Source organism: Oryx dammah, unplaced genomic scaffold, assembly GCF_014754425.2.
Source record: "Oryx dammah isolate SB20612 unplaced genomic scaffold, SCBI_Odam_1.1 HiC_scaffold_1, whole genome shotgun sequence".
Lineage (NCBI taxonomy): Eukaryota > Metazoa > Chordata > Mammalia > Artiodactyla > Bovidae > Oryx > Oryx dammah.
In genome coordinates, this window is record NW_024070185.1 from 47,251,707 (window position 1) to 47,271,898 (window position 20,192).

The 20,192-nt window shown below is 41.4% G+C and overlaps 1 protein-coding gene across 1 annotated transcript in view; it reads right to left on the bottom strand.

Annotated features, from left to right (window-relative positions):
- The window catches only part of CEMIP2 (cell migration inducing hyaluronidase 2), an 81,765-nt gene extending 63,709 nt beyond the window's left edge, over positions 1 to 18,056 (bottom strand). Inside the window, exons 1-2 of the mRNA XM_040252310.1 lie at positions 17,490 to 18,056; positions 298 to 641 (exon numbers count right to left, since the gene is read on the bottom strand). Of these exons, the coding sequence (XP_040108244.1) occupies positions 298 to 628 (331 nt within the window). The 5' untranslated portion in view covers positions 629 to 641; positions 17,490 to 18,056. The remainder of the gene's footprint in view (positions 1 to 297; positions 642 to 17,489) is intronic.
- Between the last annotated feature and the right edge of the window lie 2,136 nt (positions 18,057 to 20,192).

Consider the following 20,192-nt stretch of genomic DNA (forward strand, 5'->3'; position numbering starts at 1 on the left):
ATTACAAAAGATGAAATTGTGCTGCCACAAGATTTCAGTAAAGACTCTTAAAATTACTATTTTGAAAAGAAATGTTCCAAGAAGGTCTTGAGCCCTGGGGCAAAGTGGCAAAATGGAAAGGAAGAGCAATCTTTTATCATTTTCAATGGATTCCTTTAACAATTGCTCTCATTCATAAGAAGTTATAGCTCCTATTATCTAATTATATATGTTAGCTAGAGCCAAGTTAAGATAACAAAAGATATTTCAGAATTTATTCTATTTCCTTCCCTTCTTTCTTCTGCTATATGCACTCACCATCTGGAGCATATTTTGAGGATATTCCTAAAATGACTGCAAGTGCAACAAAAAATGAAAAACTAGTAATAGCAAAGCAAATGAAAGTATTTTTGTGCCTCTTCTGCTTTCGGCGCTCTCTCTGGACTTGTTGTTCCTCAGATGAAAAAGCAAAGCTGGCCTGGGCTTCCTGTCGGATGGAGGTAAATTTGGCTGAAGCTTGGCTCTTTGGAGGAGGAGGGGGACGCAGTGGGACAACCTTCCCTGGAACATAGCCAGATGAACGATGGCTGTTTCCATTCTGAGGTTGCAGGAAAGCAGGGGAGTGTCCCCTGGAATTAGTGGCATGCATGATACAACTGTCACTGTGAAAAGAAACAAACAAACAAACAAAAATTTAGGCTCAGAAATGTGAGAGCTGTAATGCCTTTTTTTTAGTGTGGTAAAATATGTATAACATGAAACTTAACATTTTAACCATTTATAAATGTATAATCCAGTGGCATTAAGCACATTCACAATGCTGTACAACCATCACAATCATCCATTTCCAGGGCATTTTCATCATCCCAAACAGAAACTCTGTACCCATGAAGCAAAAACATTTCCCTCCTTCTCCCCAGTCACCACTGTAATGACTTTTTTGACAATATCAAGTCAGCTTACATCCTGATGTATTAAACTATGTCAACAATCACCTTCAGGGATCTACTTCTAATGCCACTGCTTCTCCACCCTACACACTATAATCACCTGATAATGTTAATGCCCAATGCCATGCCCCAAATATTGTCAGGAGGCAAGCAACCATATCTTTTAAATGACACAGATTTTCTAATGGGCATCTTGGTTGAGAACCACTGTTCTGGGGCAGTTTTTCTCAACTATGCATAAGATTCACAAGAGAAGCTTGTTAAAGAGGTATATTCCTAGGCTCTCCACCCCACTGATTCTGGCTTAGTGGGTGGAAAGAGGGCCCTGGAGTTAATATTTTTAAAATGTACCTTGGTGACACTGAATCAGGTTTTCACCCTTGAGTATAATTACTGTAAAGCTCTTCAAATTGAAGTTAAAGTTTATCTGTCATATTAGGGCCACAAGGTGGTCCTAACAAGTTCCAACAGGCAAGCATACATGTTTCAGTTCAGTTCAGTTCAGTCACTCAGTGGTGTCCAACTCTTTGCAACCCCATGGACTGCAGCACACCAGGCCTCCCTGTCCATCACCAACTCCTGGAGCTTACTCAAACTCATGTCCATTGAGTCGGTGATGCCATCCAACAACTCATCCTCTGTCATCCCCTTCTCCTCCTGCCTTCAATCTTTCCCAACATCAGGGTCTTTTCACATGAGTCAGTTCTTCTCATCAGGTGGCCAAAGTAATGGAGTTTCAGCTTCAGCATCAGTCCTTTCAGTAAATATTCAGGACTGACTTCCTTTAGGAAGGACTGGTTGGATCTCCTTGCAGTCCAAGGACTCTCAAGAGTCTTCTCCAACATCACAGTTCAAAAGCATCAATTCTTCGGTGCTCAGCTTTCTTTATAGTCCAACTCTCACATCCATACATGACCACTGGAAAAACCAAAGCTTTGACCAGACGGACATTTGTTGGCAAAGTAATGTCTCTGCTTTTTAATATGCTATTTAGGTTGGTCATAACTTTTCTTCCAAACAGCAAGTGCCTTTTCATGGCTGTAGTCACCATCTGCAGTGATTTTGGAGCCCAAGAAAATAGTCTGTCACTGTTTCCATTTTTTCCCCATCTATTTGCCATAAGTGATGGGACTGGATGCCATGAAGTGATGGGACTGGATGCCATGATCTTCCTGAATGTTGAGTTTTAAGTCAGCTTTTTCACTTTCCACTTTTACCTCTATCAAGAAGCTCTTTAGTTCCTCTTCACTTTCTGCCATAAGGGTGGTGTCATCTGCATATCTGAGGTTATTGATATTTCTCCCTGCAATCTTGATTCCAGCTTGTGCTTCATCTAGCCTGGCATTTAGCATAATGTACTCTGCATAGAAGTTAAATAAGCAGGGTGACAAATATAGCCTTGACATATTCCTTTCCCAATTTGGAACCAGTTGTTGTTCCATGTTCCATTCTATTTTTTCTTGACCTGCATACACATTTCTCAGGAGGCAGGTAATGTGGTCTGGTATGCCCACCTCTTCAAGAATTTTCCATACTTTGTTGTGATCCACATAGTCAAAGGCTTTAGCGTCATCAATGAAGCAGATGTTTTTCTGGAATTCTCTTGCTTTTTCTATGATCCAGTGGATGGATGTTAGCAATTTGATCTCTGGTTCCCCTGCCTTTTCTAAATCCGGCTTGGACATGTGGAAGTTCACGATACACGTACTGTTGAAGCCTGGCTTAGAAAATTTTGAGCATTATTTTGTGTGAGATGAGTACAACTGGGTGGTAGTTTAAGCGTTCTTTGGCATTGTCTTTCTTTGAGAATGGGATGAAAACTGACTTTTTCCAGTCCTGTAGCCACTGCTGAGTTTTCCAAATTTGCTGGCCAACTGAGTGCAGCACTGTAACAGCATCATTTTTAAGGATCTGAAGTAGCTCTGCTGGAATTCTATCACCTCCAATAGTTTTGTTTGTAGTGATGCTTCCTAAGGCCCACTTGACTTCACACTGCAGGATGTCTGGCTTTAGGTGAGTGATCACACCCTTGTTGTTATTGGTAATATAACTTATTTTTAACCTTGCTATCACTTAATAGACTGTGAATTCATTTAATGAGAACATCTATACTATCTTTTTAAATACTGACATTTTGTTTTAAAAAATAGCAGGCATTCAAATATCATGTTTAAGATGGTTTTAAAAAATAGTGAACTCTGGGAGTTGGTGATGGACAGGGAGGCCTGGCATGCTGTGCTTCCTGGGGTTGCAAAGAGTCAGACATGACTGAGCAACTGAACTGAACTGAACTGAACTGAACATTGCTAGAGCACTTACTACCTGGTCCTGTTCTAAACATCTTAGATGTGTTAACTCATCTAACACATTTAATACAACAAATCTATGAGTAGGTGCCATTATCCCCATTTTACACACCAGAAAACTGAGAACTAGAAAAGTTAATTAGCTAGTTTACAGAGAACCAGGACTTGACCCCAAGAATGTTGACTAACAGTTACACTAAGGTGTCTTCCAAAACACTTGAGAGACAGTAATTTCAAAGAATCAATTCTGCAAGGGTATAACCAGAACTGTGCTGAGTCTGAAAGGGCACTTTAGTATTCTCAGAACTTCTTCATGCAGAAGTTTACCAGACTATATATGATTCTTTCTAATCTAAGAGAATCTGATACAAACACAAAAAGACAGTCCTTCTTATTTTCTATATTCTTTATATTAAGCATTTAGTTTTTGAATAAAATAATAAGTTTTAAATGAAACTGACTCCAATTTTGTCAAATGAAAGAGAAGGGGGCTAGGAGGGAGAAAAAGAGAAAGAATGGAAGAAGGGAGGGAGGGGAAAAAAGGGAAAGAAGCATTGTCATTTAATGTTCTTATTGCAAGAGCTGTGGATAAATAAGAAATAGGATGTTCACTACTTCCCCTCCTTAACAACTGTAGCATCTCAGAGTCACCTGACTTCATTCAATACTCTCACAATTAATCCCCCTCATCCCCTGCCAAAACAACAAAAAAGGGTACCTCTAAACTACAGCAAATCCACTAAACACAAAATGTGACCAATTAAAGAAGCCACAAATAAGTGTTCCCAGACCCAAACCTGGAAATTAATGGGGACAGAAAGGGAATCTAATCAGGAATTGCTGATTTTACATGGGGCAAAGAACATTCTGAGAGTCAGTGTGTCTGTCAAAAGCACTTGGTTTGTGGAGTTTGATTTCTGGACAAAAGTAATTATTTAGATGAAGCTTAAGCTCCATAACAAAGGGAAAACAACATGATTCAAGGTGCTATTGAAGAAACTGCTGCATGTGCCAAGCAGCAGAACAAAATAATGGATACATCCTGCTGGAACAAATGAGAAAGTATGACAAAGAGCCCTTTATGATCGTCCATTAACAAAGAAAGGACTAAACTAGATATTCTTGAGTGTCAGGCTCACCAGGGTGAGAGGGGAATCAGACTATAATCTCCTCTGAAAGGGAGTGGGAATCTTTTATTTGAAGCTGCAATCATCTGCAACTTCATTGTTTCAGGGTGAGAAAGGCTGTTATTACTTAACAGGCTGGAGGCCCCTTTTGTGAGAGATAATGTCTCCAGATGTACCCGTAACAACAACAACAAAAAAGGCAGTGAAAGGCTCAATGAAATCACCATCCCACTTGAAAAAATGTTGTCTTCACATTCACAAAATGGTATCCTAACATGAAATTTCACATGGTGTTAATCACAAACTGACATGATCAATAAATCAGAAATAATCATGTGTTTTCCCCATAAATCTTCCCCCAAACAATATATATTTTTTCTATATATTCTGAGCCCATTAGCTCTATTTTACTGAAAAACATGAAAATACATAGCAATAAATACAATAATTATTTTCCTAAATAGTAAATTATTGCAACTATATTTAAGAGTAAATTTACAAGAAAATAATCATATGCAGATTATCCTCTCTATTATGATTTTAGAATATATAAGACAAATACATTGCTTTAGGATTTCACTTTACATTTACGAGTTTAGTTTAGGATTGGTATTATAAATTAATTACTTTAAAATATATTAATTGCTTTTTATAGATTTCAATAATTCATGGGAAAAAATGACATTTCACTCATTCAATAAATAATTGTGAGCTCTTGCTGTCATAGAGAATTGGGGTGAAAAGACAAAAGATATACAGCATCCCCAAGAAATGCAATTCCTAAATTCAATTTTATTTATTTACTTTTAAAAATTATCCCAAGTATTTATTTTGAGTATTTGTACAAGTGAAACAGTATAAAATTTCAAACAATATTATACATAGAGTCTTAAATCCAATTTTTAAATCCGTTGCTTGAAGGAAGAGCGAAATTGACCAAGGAAATATTGTAAAATACTGTGAGAGGTACTCAGGACATTCAATCCAAAAGGTTGTTATCTTTGGTTGCATTAGTTTGAGTATGGGGGTCCCCAAAACAAAGAGACCTAATAGAGGAAAGAGGATGAAGAGTTTCCCCCAGCCTTTCAAGCTTTATTCTAGGTGAGCATTAGGTGTAATTTTAAAATTTTTACTACAGACTGAAGTTTCTACTTAATACACTGTTCATTTGTTTATATCACCTGTCATTTTTTAAAGGACTGTATTTCTAGTGGAAAGCACACAGATTACAGAAGGAACACACCAAGATTTTAAGAGTTATTACAGACTGTGCTAAACCTCTAAATGCAGAAAATCCATAATGAGTAATAATCCAAGTTATTCATATCAAATTTGGAAATACACTTTTAAAAGGTTCTGAAGCATAAGTTTTGGTATTTAGATGTTCCTTGGAAGAATTAGCTTGTGAGTATTTATTTCCTGGATGATTAAAAAACTTAGTAGCCCCAAAAACTTGGTAATAATTAATTTAAAATAAAATCACATAATTAAAAATCTGCACAGGGGATTTAGGCAAAATCTAAAGTAGATAATGAAAGAAATTATTAAAAATATGAAAAATCATATCAACCTAAAGATCTGTAAATGCTGAGAAATAAGGGAAGCATTTTAAAACCTAGTACTTCTGTCAAATTCTCAGCTGCCTTCACACACACACACAAAATCTTAAAAATTTGCTGTTATTTAAAATAAAATTCTTTTCTTGTACAAAAAGAGTATACCCTCAAACAGAAACTGCAGGAGGGGCTTATGCAGTTGGCAAGAGCATTCAATTAATTGTATTCAATTAATTTATTTAGTTATAAATTAAAATAATCTCGGAAAGTAATTAATTTATTTTGAAATTTCAGTAACATTCAGTTCAGTTCAGTTCAGTCACTCAGTCGTATCCAACTCTTTGCGACCCCATGAATCACAGCACGCCAGGCCTCCCTGTCCGGATCATAGTTTTGGGTTTATATGATTTATTAAAAAGGTGCATGATGTTAAGAAAATCCACAATAAGCTCCCTGCTTGTTCTTCCCTGTACTCTGTTTAAAACTCTTATTGAATCACCTTGCTTTCTATCATATGTTTCAATTGATGTAAGTACATATCCCTCTCCTGCAGTTGACCAGAAGCCTCTTAAGAGCAGGTACATCTTAATCTTCTTGGCATTCTCATGGGAACTTACACACAATAGGAACTCAGTTAAGTGCTTACTGAACTTAGAACTTAAAAGTTTTCCTCTCTCTCTCTCTCTCATACACACACACACACACACATACACACACACACTTATACATATACACACAGATTGGAATTTCTCATTGACTCCTTTTTCAACATCCTTGAGGCTCTGGGAAATCTGTCTAATCTCTGTATTAGCTGCCCTAATTTGGAGAAAGCTGAGAACATTTCAAGCAAAAAAGTCAGCACATTAATTTTTATAAAATGTAACCCTAATATGCAACCCAGTGGGTGACTAAAAGGTATTATTAACAAATGCAAATAGGAATTCTAAAGATAAAGAGCAGCCAACTATCTAGACAAGCTCAACCTTTCACAATATTTTGCAAATTTTAACCACACACTATAAAATGCAGTAGGTACTTAGGAAAAAGGAAATGTTCCATTTCACTTTATATTGTTATGCTGACAGCAAGTAAGCTTTTATCAGAGGAAAAGTCTTCTCAATACAGAGATAGCGCCAATTAATTGAACATTCCTTCTTTAAAAAGGTTGAGTTTTCATTTTCTTTCTACTGCTGAGCTGTTAACACAGAAGACCAATTGCCTACCACAAGTGCTCATCACTCAGTGGTTGAGTACAGTTGCCCCATAGTCAGCAGAATCATCCAGCCCCTCCAACCCAATGCTGAGGGAGTCCCAAAGCCCACTGCTATGCCATACATATTGGCCCCATCACATGTGCATGCGTGCTAAGTCGCTTCAGTCGTGTCTGACTCTGGGCAACCTTGTGGACTGTAGCCCACCAGGCTCTTTCCATGGGATTCTCCAGACAAGAATGCTGGAGTGGGTTTCCATGCCTCCTCCAAGTGATCTTCCCCACCCAGGGATCAAACATGAGTCTCTTAAATCTCCTGCATTAGCAGGTGTGTTCTTAATCACTAGCACCACTTGGGAAGCCCTTAGCCCCAACATACTAAACTCCTAATGAAAATGCAGTACTTTTGACTCATTTAAGCTCTCCTAAATCCTGCCTACACTTGATATGAAAGCTTAGTTTTGAATGGAAAATTCAGGCTTGTAGGAACAGTTGAGAAGCTGGCATGATCTCCTCAAGCATATCTTTCTTGGAGCAAGGACATAACTCTTGAAACAGTATTCAAGCTAAAGGTCAGTTTTACAAGTGAGTCTAACTTTCCAGCCGTTTCAGTACAACCGGCCAAAACCTGGTTAAGTAAATTTTTCCTTTTATTAATATCTTAGTACGTCTTTGTAACAGATTGACTGGTATCCTCAGTCACAGAAAAAAGTAAAAGTAAACACACCAGGAAAGAAAGGTGTTCATAAATTATCATGAAAGCAAATGATAATTTTGTTTATAATTACTAGTAATGACGGGGAATGACCCTGATGCTGGAAAAGAAGAAGAGGGCGACAGAGGATGAGATGGCTGGATAGCATCACTGATGCAATGGACATGAACTTGAGCAAACTCCAGGAGATGGTGAGGGACAGGGAGGCCTGGCGTCCTGCAGTCCATGGGGTCGCAGAGAGTTGGACATGACTGAGCGACCGAAGAACAACAAATCATGACCTAATAAAAGTCTTAACTATCTTCTAATGGCTTTGAGCTTTCAATTAATAGTTCTAACTTCCAATCTCCTATTTATAGGAAAAGGACAAAAAAGAATAATATCAAGGTGATTTTCAGGTTTGGGCTTTGTGTGGGAGAAGTAGGATGTTTCATCTAGTTTTGTTTTAGATTCAGGTTATGTCACTGATAAACAATGAGCTCAATATCTCAATCACATAAAAACTATTCAGTAAGAAACAAACTTAGCAAAGCTGACTTTTAGGATCTTTAATTTCACAAACAACTGTCAAATTTTAAGTGTTATCAATATTCTCATATAAAGATTTTCAAATGCAAAGAATAAAGCAAAGAGTTTCAGAAGGGGGAATTCTCTTATACAGAGTTTAGCGGAATATACTTTATTTCATAGTCTATTATCAGAGCACGCAAGATAAAATACACTTTTCTACAACAAACACTGTGAAGGAATTCAGCATAAATACTAGGTCTATTACTACAACTATTTGAGACAAAATAGACAGAAGGTGGGAAAAAATTAAGTTCACGTTCATTCAGAGATCTGCTTGGTTTTATGTAAGCAGAATCTAAAAGAACTGAATACTCTGAGATGTCTAAACAAGTGCCTTCACAGTCTCCCTCACTGCCCAGCACTTGTCACAGCCCTGCTGTCTTTTTCCTTCAACTCTCAAAATCAGGATGAGTCACATTCCCAAGAAATAAGACACTGTGCACAGTTAATTTACCTGCACTGGTTCCTGTTCATTTTGCTAATTACCCAAATCAATGCTCAGAAGCAGAAGGGGAATGCACTCAACCTTAATGATAAACAGCTTCCTATGAAGTGAGAGGATAAGGGACTGAGACTCTTTAATCCCATTCTTTCTCCACTTGGTCAATTTAGACACATATGATGAATGATATACTCAAAAGTTAACCTACTATGTAAATATCAATAGACACTTGCCTTCTAGATTGGCATCCTATATTGCTCACATCTCTCCCCTCAAAGGGAAATAACTCTCCATATAATACATTAACTCTATTAAACTACAATACAGAGAAATCATACGGAATATTTCAAATGTATAGCCCTAAAAAGACTAAATTTACTTTAAAAAATGTTTTGCCACAAGCATTTGCATTGAAACAAGTATTATTTAAAGTTAGAAGACATTTTTTTCCCCTGTTTAGAAATTTACTTTTCATTTAAGCTATACTCTCTTTGTTAGAAAACTGTAGTCAGGAAACAGTAAATCCCTGGCAAGGAAAAATTAACTACAAATACCAAGAGTTTGCTTACATGGAAAACAAGAAAACAATATATGCTTATGGGGCCTGTACTTAAGGATTTCAGATTAGCTCATTAGTTACAATTTCATGTCTATATCCTTGGCAAATTCTATTGGAATCTCTTGTTAAAATATGAATCTCTCAAAACAAAGAGTATTTATACTATCTAATGCCCAAAGTAAACCCAGTGAACACTTTCCCACTCTAAAGCTAAGTTGAGTGGCCCTTTAAGAAATAGTTTCATTCATCATTTCACTCCTCTCATTTATGCAAAACATAGGAGGCAGATGTCTGATTGGTCTGCCACCAAATATACTCATTAATCCTGTCTTTTTTCAAATCTGTTAGTCTATCCATGAAAAGCAAGGCTTGACCCTAAAGCCAAGATGGCTGATAGAGTGAAAAGGCTGGAAAACGTTATCCCGGGAAACAAAAGAGAAGCAAAGGGAGCAAAAAATACAGATTTACATACCAAGGCGGAAGAAAGGGTAACTGAGGAACACCGAACATTCCTCGCCCAATCAAAGATAAAATTTAAAAAAAAAAACAAAACACAAAGTACATAGGCCTCTGGTTGGAAGTAAAAAAAAAAAAAAACTAAAGGATAAAACTAGAGGATGACTGTTTTTCAACTTGGAAAATTGAAGACAGAATGAGAGGGTCATTTTACCTACCAGTCCTCCGCTCCTCACTTCTGATTCCTTTCTTTTGCTTATGATTTCCCAGATTCCTCTTTCTCCTTAATTCTTCCTCCTGAAAAGCTGTTCTCTTTTCTTCTCCTCCCTCTCAAGTCTTTAGACCATCCCCCTTCACTCTTGTGGAGAGACTCCCAACCTGCTGACAGTGAAGGATGGCCATGCAGAGGCACACAATGGCAGGCGCAGGCATGTCATCAGCCTCGCAGCTGGCCTTTGAAAGAAAGAACCAAAGCCTAAGCCTGACCTGAGGGAGGCTGATTTAATTAAGATCACAGCAAAGGGCAGAGCTGCCTGTGGGCCGCAGGAAGGAAGCTTTAAGGTGCTCTTCCAGAAGGAAAGTCGTGGTGGCAGAATGTTGAAAGGTGGGAAAAAAGAAAAGACAATAGAGATGTGTTTGATAAATAAGCATAAAACTGTACCAAAAGTTTATAATCCAGTGATTACAGACATCAAAATGCAAAGACAGTAGGAAACATGTAACAAGTATGTTTTGACATGCCTTTCAAACGAAGAAATATTCCAGATGAATAACGCGATGACCAGACTGAAAAGTGATCCAGGCTACTCAATTCAGCAACAAAGCAAATTTCCTATTAACGATAGGGCTAGGACCATAATCCAAATGTGTAATTGTTTTACCTATACAACATAGTCTATTTTTAACACAGTATATCTAAGAGAAAAGCCTTATCAAACAGGGAATGTGTACGGGCTTGGGCATCACTTATGAGACAAAGATTTTGTGAAGATTAGGATCCAGTAATACAAAAAATTATACATGATCTCTACCTTAAAGGAGCTCACAGTCTAGTGTTGGAGGTCGGGGGGTGGGGGCGAAGGAGCTCACAGTCTAGTGTTGGAGGAGGGGGTCGGGGCTGACACAGGTAAACAAGTAATAACAATACACACTGAGGCAAAGACACTAGGCTGGTGTGTCTAAAGAGGTGACAGCCTGATTTTATTTAATTCCAAACTTACTTACCCAAACATATACCATCAGACTACTACGAATAGCTTCCTTAGTATGTGTGAACTAAAATTTACCACTGAATTTTGCCCCTAAAATGACAACACATTGTCCAGCAATAACCAGTATAGGGAGAAAATAACAAACTCACGAGGTCTGTCGTATTCTCTGACAGACTGGCTGGTGGGTGTCATCCACAGGTAAGTTCCTGGCCAAAATATTAATACAAAAGAATTACAGTCCCTATCCTCCTAGGGCTTATGAAAACTAGGCCTACTATAAGGACCATATTACACCTCCTCCACAGTCTCTTTGACATTCGCCGAATTCAAGAGTACCAGAGAGTCAAAAGGTAGGACCTCCACTGAACGAGCAATTACTCAGAGCTAGAGCAGAGACTGGACTCTGCATGGCTGAACAGGGACAGAATACAGCCAGCAGAAGGAGGTAAACAGGGGCTGGGTGTTGAGCTCACATGCCACAAACACAGTCCAGGAGCAAGAAGAAATACTTTAAGGCTAAGGCCAAGCTCAGATGACATGGCAACCAGGCAGCTCGGGAAAGTTATCCAAGACCTGACCATATATTGTGAAGGGTGGCCATATCATAAGGACAGTGTCTAAATCAGCAGGCACTTAGGAAAACAGCAACTAACATCCATCGAAAGATGTCATTAATCATGCACAGAAGAGGATTCATCTCTCATTTGGCCTTTTCTCCTATACCTTCATACACAGCCCACTGCCTACCAAATTGCTAGCTTCTCAGCATTACTGGCACTTCATTCTATGACATTGGATGGTTAGGGGATGGCTATGACTAAGCACCTATTAAACAATTAAAGCCATATCTTTTACATTAATGAAGTATAATATTTTTTAAATCCTCATGTGTGTATGTTCAGTTGTGTCTGACTCTTTGTGGCTCTACGGACTGTAGCCCACCAGGCTCCTCTGTCCATGGGATTCTCCAGGCAAGAGTACTTGCCATGCCCTCCTCCAGGGGATCCTCCCAACACAGGGAAGGTCTCTTGCATTGCAGGCAGATTCTTTACCACTGAGCCACCGGGGAAGCAAAAATGATGTTATATGCGAGGTTTCTTTTTAGCCACATTTTTTTTAATGATTCATTTTTTTTCATTCCTTCTGAAACAGGAATCAGGCATTTGTCCTTATGCTACACTTAATTTTTCCAGTCCCTAAAATATTAAAATGAACTTTCTAACTTCAATGTGTGTTTAAAAAAAAAAAGCTCATTTATTCTTCAGGAAAATGAGTCACTATAAACAGAGACCATTATGATAAAAGAAGGCTTGCAGTCTTAAGTTATAAACCAGTAATTAGGCAAGAGCCCCCAAATCAATAATAATTTTATTCTTCAGAGACACTTAGTATTCAGACGTGACTAGGACATCTAGTTTGTGGAGAATATGCATATATTCTAATACTTACATCAAACTCAGAGTCAATGAGGACAATTCTTTTCTTGGTTGCTCCATATGGATTGTCTCAAACTGCAACCTTTTCAGGCAACAACAATGTTGCTTCCAGCCACACTTCTAAATGCAATGTTAAAGCCAAGAGGAGCCTAGTGGGCTACAGTCCATGGTGTCGCAGAGTTGGACATGACTGAGCGAGTAAGCACAGCAAAGCTAAGATCACCACAAGCTCTCCTAGGCAAACTTTTCATAATATAAAGTCCCATAAAATGCTGCCAAGTTTTTATTTATAGTCCAAATGAAGATGAAGCACTGATAAATGTAAAAGATTAATTACTTGTCATCATGTAATGAAAAGAAATATCTTGTTATAAGCCTGATTAGTCTAATAATAATTTCAGAGCAGATTTGCCTACTAGATCAAGGACTCATTTATTGGGAGATAGGAATTCTATGTTTCAGGTCATACACAGCTTCGAGTGTGCTTCACTTTTTTCAAAAAGACATTTTAATAAAGACCCTATGCCTCATACATCTTTCCAGTGCCTTGAACATCTTAGGAATGTAATCAGATATTTGCTGAACATAGTTTCTAACAAGCAGCATTAAAGTCTTCTCAAAGCAAGTACAGGGAAAACAAAAGAACATGCAAACCTGTTTCTAACATGTTATCATATGATTCAAACACAAATCTGAATAATGTTCCCAGGAACTCGCTTCTTTTTAAAAATGTGCACTTCAACAATACTTTAAGTTGGTATACTATTTATGGAAAATGCAAGTAAAGTTAACATACTTTTACACTTAGTCCCTTACTTGACAAATTTACTACAAGTTAGCTTCACCCGCTCTGTGCACCATACCACATCTAGATTCTCGCAAATGAAACAGAAGGTATAGTGTCTGCCTTAAACTTGGGTGCAATGGGTTTCTAAGCCCAAATGCAAGTTATTTCACTATTAAAACATTAAAATAACTAAGTTCTAACAAAGCCAAACAGGAGCATAATAGAATATATTGGCGAAAAAGAAAAAATGCTGGCTGAAAATAGGGACAAAGGGGTTCTTGTCCCCACTCAGCCATTAATTTACTACATGACCTTACCTAATTAGTTACCCTCTGTGGGTCTCAACTTCCTCATTTTAATATTATTTTTGAAGCCCATTAAACTGCATGTCAAGACTCAGCATGTAACTGTCCTGAGAACTGATTTATAGTCATGCCACCCTTCCCCCTAAAAAGTCACATGTAACATGGCAGTTTTAAATAGCTGAGTATGGATTTCTATCAAAGGCAATTTATTAAAATGTCAGATGAGCTTAAGTCTATTTCAAGTGGAGAATTAAGGCACATATATTAAAGCAAGTACTGTTTACAGATTCAAGTTTCACCTAGACAGCAGCTGTTGCTATTGAGAGCACAGTCTTTAACAGGGTAGTTGAAAATTATACCTCTTTACAAATGGAGAAAACTACAAAGGGTGATTTTCATGGTCTCAGAAACACAGATGCATAGCTTTTTGTTAGGATCAAGAAAAAGAGAAGAACAAGCCTGGCTTGGGAGGCAGGGAGGAGAGCATGGAAGTTTTACAGTACACACCCAGACAAGCCCCTCCCATTTGATGTACCGTACTAGACAGCCTTTACTTCTAATTAGCGTTGACAACCCAAACGCAATGAAAAGATTTCCTATAGCTGAGATGAAGATGGTGGGAACAAGTGAGCTTCACCATATGACAACAGCTGAAGACTTACACTCAAGATGGGATTCAGATCCCTCAGGAATGGGCCAATAAAATAGACATCTGTGACTGAGACCAATTACACTAAGATATAAAGTGTATCTATTTACAGCTGTTAAAAAAAGGACATATTTTGAAAGCACCAAACAGCACTAGCTTATACGGTGTAGCCTACCAGGATTCTCCGTCCATAGGATTTTCCAGGCAAGAGTACTGGAGTGGGTTGCCATTTCCTTCTCCAGGGGATCTTCCCGACCCAGGGATCGAACCCGGGTCTCCCACATTGTAGGCAGATGCTTTACCGTCTGAGCCACCAGGGATCATATATATAGCAAATTAAATCAAAGTTAATCCTCAAAGAATTCCATAATGTCATTTTACAGATGAAGAAACAATTATATTAAGAATCAGGGGATTTGCCCGATAAGCAAATGGTTAACTGTCAGAGCCTTGTTTTCAACTCAATTCTGACTACAAGTCCTCCAATCTTTATATTTCAAAATAGTACTCTAACATCAGTTTCCAGCCCCTACTATTTTGTCTGATTTGGCAAATTTTATTTTTTCACTAAATTGCTTCCTCCTCCCATTCCCCGTTCAGATCCTCCTGTGGGTTCCTAAAGCATTCTATGCATAATTCTCTACTTACTGGGCCTTCTAATTGTTCACTTCCTTTTGCCCCTGAATAGACTCATTTCTTCAACAGCAGAGATTGTTTTATCTTTATAGATGGAGGCCCCCTTTATAGATGGAGGCCATCTTTCTTTATAGATTGTGACCTCTCAAATTTCAACCATTTCATCTAACTCCCTCTCTCTACCAAAAAGAACACTCCACCAAGAGAGTGGGCAATCAGATTGCTTCCAGACAGCCTGACACACAATAGGTGGTTAACAATTGTTAGCTGAAGGGATGGTGGGTGGATGGTGGATGATGCAATACTTGTAAGTATTTTACAGCACTTTACAAGGTATGTATTTACATACAGCATCTCCTGTGAGTCTAAAACTGTTAATTTGATAATGAAAATTTAAGTTTTCTTACCCGACATCTGGTTCATCATTCTCAATTGCAGAAACCTGCCAGAGGCACCTAGCTAGTAAGTAGTAATTCTCAACTTCAGAAATTGCCCACAAGCCTACCTCGCTCTCTTGCTTTGTTTCCTTTTCATTTCAAACATAGCTGAGAACAGGCTTGATTGTGTCTATTGGAACTTGAATAAGGTGTTGTCCCATTCTGGTTTCCTGTTGTGAAATCTGAGACTTTTGAAAATTTGAAGGGTTGGTTACTGGCCAGATCAAGAAAAGAGACTTTACTCAGACAATTAGCTGTGACAAAGGAAATCTAAACAAGTACCATGTAAGAATTTATTGATTCAAATTTCCTGTCCACATACACAGTGCCCAGTCCTCAGCCTGCTTGCTCATTCACAGACTGTTAAAGAGGAACAGGTGATGACTCAGAACTCACTTTTAACATTACTTTTCTGAGCCTCTAAACACATTAAGGTAAAACAGCATCACGTGGACTGAACTGAAAAAACTACAAGACTTTAAGTTACACACATACACACTCATCCTGCAGAGATGAGAGGTGTGATTTTACTGTATAGGATAAAGCACCAGAAGGTGCTACCCAACCTTTACTAAGAAAGTGAGTGAGTGAGTGTTGTGTCCGACTCTTTGCGACCCCGTGGACTATACAGTCCATGGAATTCTCCAGGCCAGAATACTGGAGTGGGTAGCCTTTCCCTCCTCCAGGGGATCTTCCCAACCCAGGGATCGAACCCAGGTCTCCCACATTGCAGGCGAATTCTTTACCAGCTGAGCCACAAGGGAAGCCCTTGCTAAGGGAAGCCCATACTAAGAAGAAATGCACTATCTTCTATTTCGCCCAGAAACGCAAACTCTTTTGGAACTTTGAGTAGCTAATCAGACACAACCAAAGTGTGATGCCCGACTAATTCTGAAAATAGCAAGCTCCCTTCAAGGGTCAAACAAACATTAATAGCTCCATTCTAGCCAACCAAAGAACCATAAGGCTAATATTTTAAATGTACTGGTTTTTAAAACAGAGACGTTTCCAACAGGCAAGCAGGCTGTTTTGAGGATTCAGTCCTCCTTCAGCTCAAGTGAAACTTCCCTTCATCCCCCTTCCTCTGAATCGTTCTCACTTTGTTCTGGGAAGAGCTACAGAAAGTAGCATCTGCACACTCTCAACACATGAAATTATGCAATATCGAATCACAATCACACTTAAAGAACGGGAGTGAATACAAACCAGTGAGTGACTCCTGTGCAGAATGAAAGTTCTTAAAAGTATGAAGCACTCTATTTGTAACCCCTAGTGCTGATGAAAGGAGACATATATCAAAGTCTGTTTTCCTAACCTAATGCGGAGAATTTAAGTGAGTGGCTTCCGCTCCACGGGAAATCTGGTGACACAAATCAACCCTCAGCAGAGAGCATCCAGGGACGTCAGAGCCTTAGTTTTATTGCAGGGAGTGCAGCAATCAGCATTAACTGCAGCACTCAGGGGTCCTCGCAGAACCAGATCCCCTTCTTTTGCCAAGACCTCCCAACTTTGCATTGGAAAGCTAGAAGTGGAGGATCCAGTGCTAAGCCTTTCCCCAGCTTTAAAGAAAGCTGCACGAGATCTTAAAGAATCGCCCCACCTTAACTAACAGAAACTGGGGTGGGGAACCATGGGGGTGGGAACCAACCCAGAGGAATAGAGACAAAGATCACCCCAAACGCGTACGCGCGCGCGCACTGAAGCCGAAAGTCTGCAATGCACATTCCTCCAATCTTTCACTGTAGTCTGCTTCCTGTGGGGTTTATTCCCCCAAACCAGCCCTCTCCAAAAAGTTTAAGGCTGTTCACACCGACTTTCAAAGGTCCATTGTTTCCTACCCCGTAAAAGTAATGAAAAGAGAGGGAGAGAAAGAAATCAAGACTCGGTTCCCAAAGACCCTTTCTTATGAAGAGGACTTACTCTGGGGAGTCTTGTTACTCCTAATCCAAAGAGGGGAAAGGCGGTGCGGGGGGGCAGGGCGGGAGGGTGCTGTTGGGGGGCGGGAGGATGTTTGCAGCTTCAATAGAAAGGCCCAGATGCGACTACTGGGAGCCAGGAAGGACCGGAGGACCACCGTCCGCGTCCTGGCAGTGGCCCCCAGCGGGGAGCAAAGGAGACCAGGCAGGGAGAGGGGGCTGGTGAGCCAGTTGCTTCTTACCTTCCCCTCCCCCGCTTAGCGTTGGCTAATTCAGGTGCCTACACAGCAGCCCAAAGAGACCGAGCAGAGCTCCTGGCGTCCCCGGGTCCGGATCTTCCCTCCATGGCCAGGGAGCCCCTCCAGCCCCGGAGCCCGCTGCCACCGCCGCCGCCGCCGCCGCTGCTGCTTTTACGCAACTGGCAGCCGCAGCCTCTGCCTGGAGGTGAAACACTCTCCTCCCGGGAGTGACGCGCACTTCCCTCCGCCTCCGCCTCCTCCTCCTCCAGTCCCGAGCCTCCGGGGCAAGGGCCTCGGCTCGCTCTCTCCAGTGCAGCCGCTCCGCTTTCGCCGTCCCTTCCCCTTCGGGAGGAAGAGGAGGAGAATCGTGGCTCCGGCTGGAGCGTCCCCGCAACAACAGGGAGGGGGCAGCCGCGCGGGGGCAGAGCGGGGTCCCGGGAGTCGGGCTCGTCTCTGGTCGGCGGGCGCCGCGGCTCGCTAAAGTCGCGCTCAGCCTCCGCCGGCCAGACAAGCAGCCCGGCTCTGCGGGGCCGAGGGCTACGGATTGGGCGAGCGGGCGGGCTAGACGAAGAAGGCGGGGGAGAGGAGGAGCCTGCGGCCGGAGGAGGTGGTGGCCGCGCAGGGCTCCGCCCGCTGTTGCAGCTTCGCTCCAGCTGCGGACACCAGCACTTAGCGCCTCTCGCTGCGGCGCCCAGGAACAGCACCTGACCGCCCGGTTGCCGGAGCAGCCCTCCCTACCAGCGTCCCCCGCTGTGGCACGCATCACCTGCAGGGTTAAGCCTAACTTGAGCCCCCCGTCGCCTCTCAGCTGAGCTTGACTCTGCACCTCCATCACATCCCCATTGACCCTGACAACGCCACCCCGACACTCCCAGCTGAACCCGACACTTAGCCACCCATCACTCCTCGGCTGACCTGGACATTTTACCCCATCACCTCCCGGCTGAGCCTGACTTTGCACCCAGCCTCTCAAGGCTGAGCCGAACTGGCTCCTTCATCGCTCCTGGCTGAGCCAAACTGCGCCTAGTATTCCCAAAGGGACTTCCGCAACTCGCGAAAATGTTCTCGGCGCTCCGCCACTGCACCAAGGCTGCCCCCACCTGGCCAATCACTGGCGCTGGTTTCTTAGCCTTTTCGGGAGAACTCAGGACAGCTCCTCCGGCGGCATCCAATTCAGTATAAATATACCTACGTCTCGCCCACTCCCCTTGCCTGCACCACTCTGGAGCGGCTGTCGCTTGCGGGAGTGGCGCTGAAAACCACTCCCTGGCCCACCTCAACTACGCTGTACCTCTCTTATGGACACCCATACCAAGGCTGGGATACCCTGAGGCCACCACAGCTGGGGCTGCTCGCATCGAGGAAAAGTCTTGGCTCCCGCTGAGGGCGCGGCCAGCGCTTGATCAGTCAGACCCACGAGGTTCCGGGATAATGACAGCAGTAGGACTGCCAAATCCAGGCTGTCGTCATCCGCCACTTAATTCGGAACTGGAAGTTTTCCCTCTAGGGAACTCTTTCACTGGATACTGTACAGATAGGATTGTTCGGTTTTCAGGCTTGCCTTTTTTTTCTTCCGCCCTTTTAATAAAAACTCAGTCATGTAACTATGACACATCCAGCAGGCGGGAAAGGGAATTCCCAATTTCGAGGGTTTTGGTTCAGAAATTTGTTGGAATTAATCTTTCTAAATTTTGGCTGATAAGATTCCCAAGAGGCACTGAAAATTCTGGATTCCGGGACCTAGCACCACCTACTGAATTAGAGGTGCCGGGAATGTGCAAGTTTGAGAAAAAGTGTTAGGGGGCATCCTGGAATTAAATAAGCCTTGGAAAGATGCCTCTAAAACAGCAACACTGTCTAATGCCGAGACCTTAAAGAAACCACCCCACTTTGATGGCCACGTCCTTTCTGTCAAAGGGTAAGTGAAAGTCACTCAGTCAGTCTTGTCCGACTCCCTGGAGTGGGTAGACATTTCCTTCTCCAGAGGATCTTCCCAACCCAGGAACTGAATCCAGGTCTCCCACATTGCAGGAAGATTCTTTACCAGCGAAACCAGAGGGAGGAAGGTTCTTTAAGGCAGATGGTTTCCAAGGACAAACTGGGGGAAACAAATGACAATTTTAGTTGTCTATGGTTTTTCCAGTAGTCATGTATGGATGTGAGAATTGGACTATAAAGAAAGCTGAGCTCCAAAGAATTGGTGCTTTTGAACTGTGGTGTTGGAGAAGACTCTTGAGAGTCCCTTGGACTGCAAGGAGATCCAACCAGTCCATCCTAAAGGAAATCAGTCCTGAATATTCATTAGAAGGACTGATGTTGAAGCTGAAACTCCACTACTTTGGCCACCTGATGCGAAGAGCTGACTCATTTGGAAAGACCCTGATGCTGGGAAAGATTGAGCGCAGGAGGAGTGAGGGAAAACAGAGGATGAGATGGTTGGATAGCATCACCGACTCGACGGACATGAGTTTGAGTAAACTCTGGGAGTTGGTGATGGACAGGGAAGCCTGGCATGCTGCAGTCCATGGGGGTCGCAAAGAGTCGGACATGATTAAGCAAATGAACTGAACTGAAAGGTAAAATGTCCAGAACCGTGCCTTGAAAAGACAGGACAGGAACTGTGTCACCCTGTGTGGTAGGCTAAAAAATGGTCCCCCAAAATATCATATTCCTGGCAATGTCCCCTTATATAGAAACAGAGTTTAT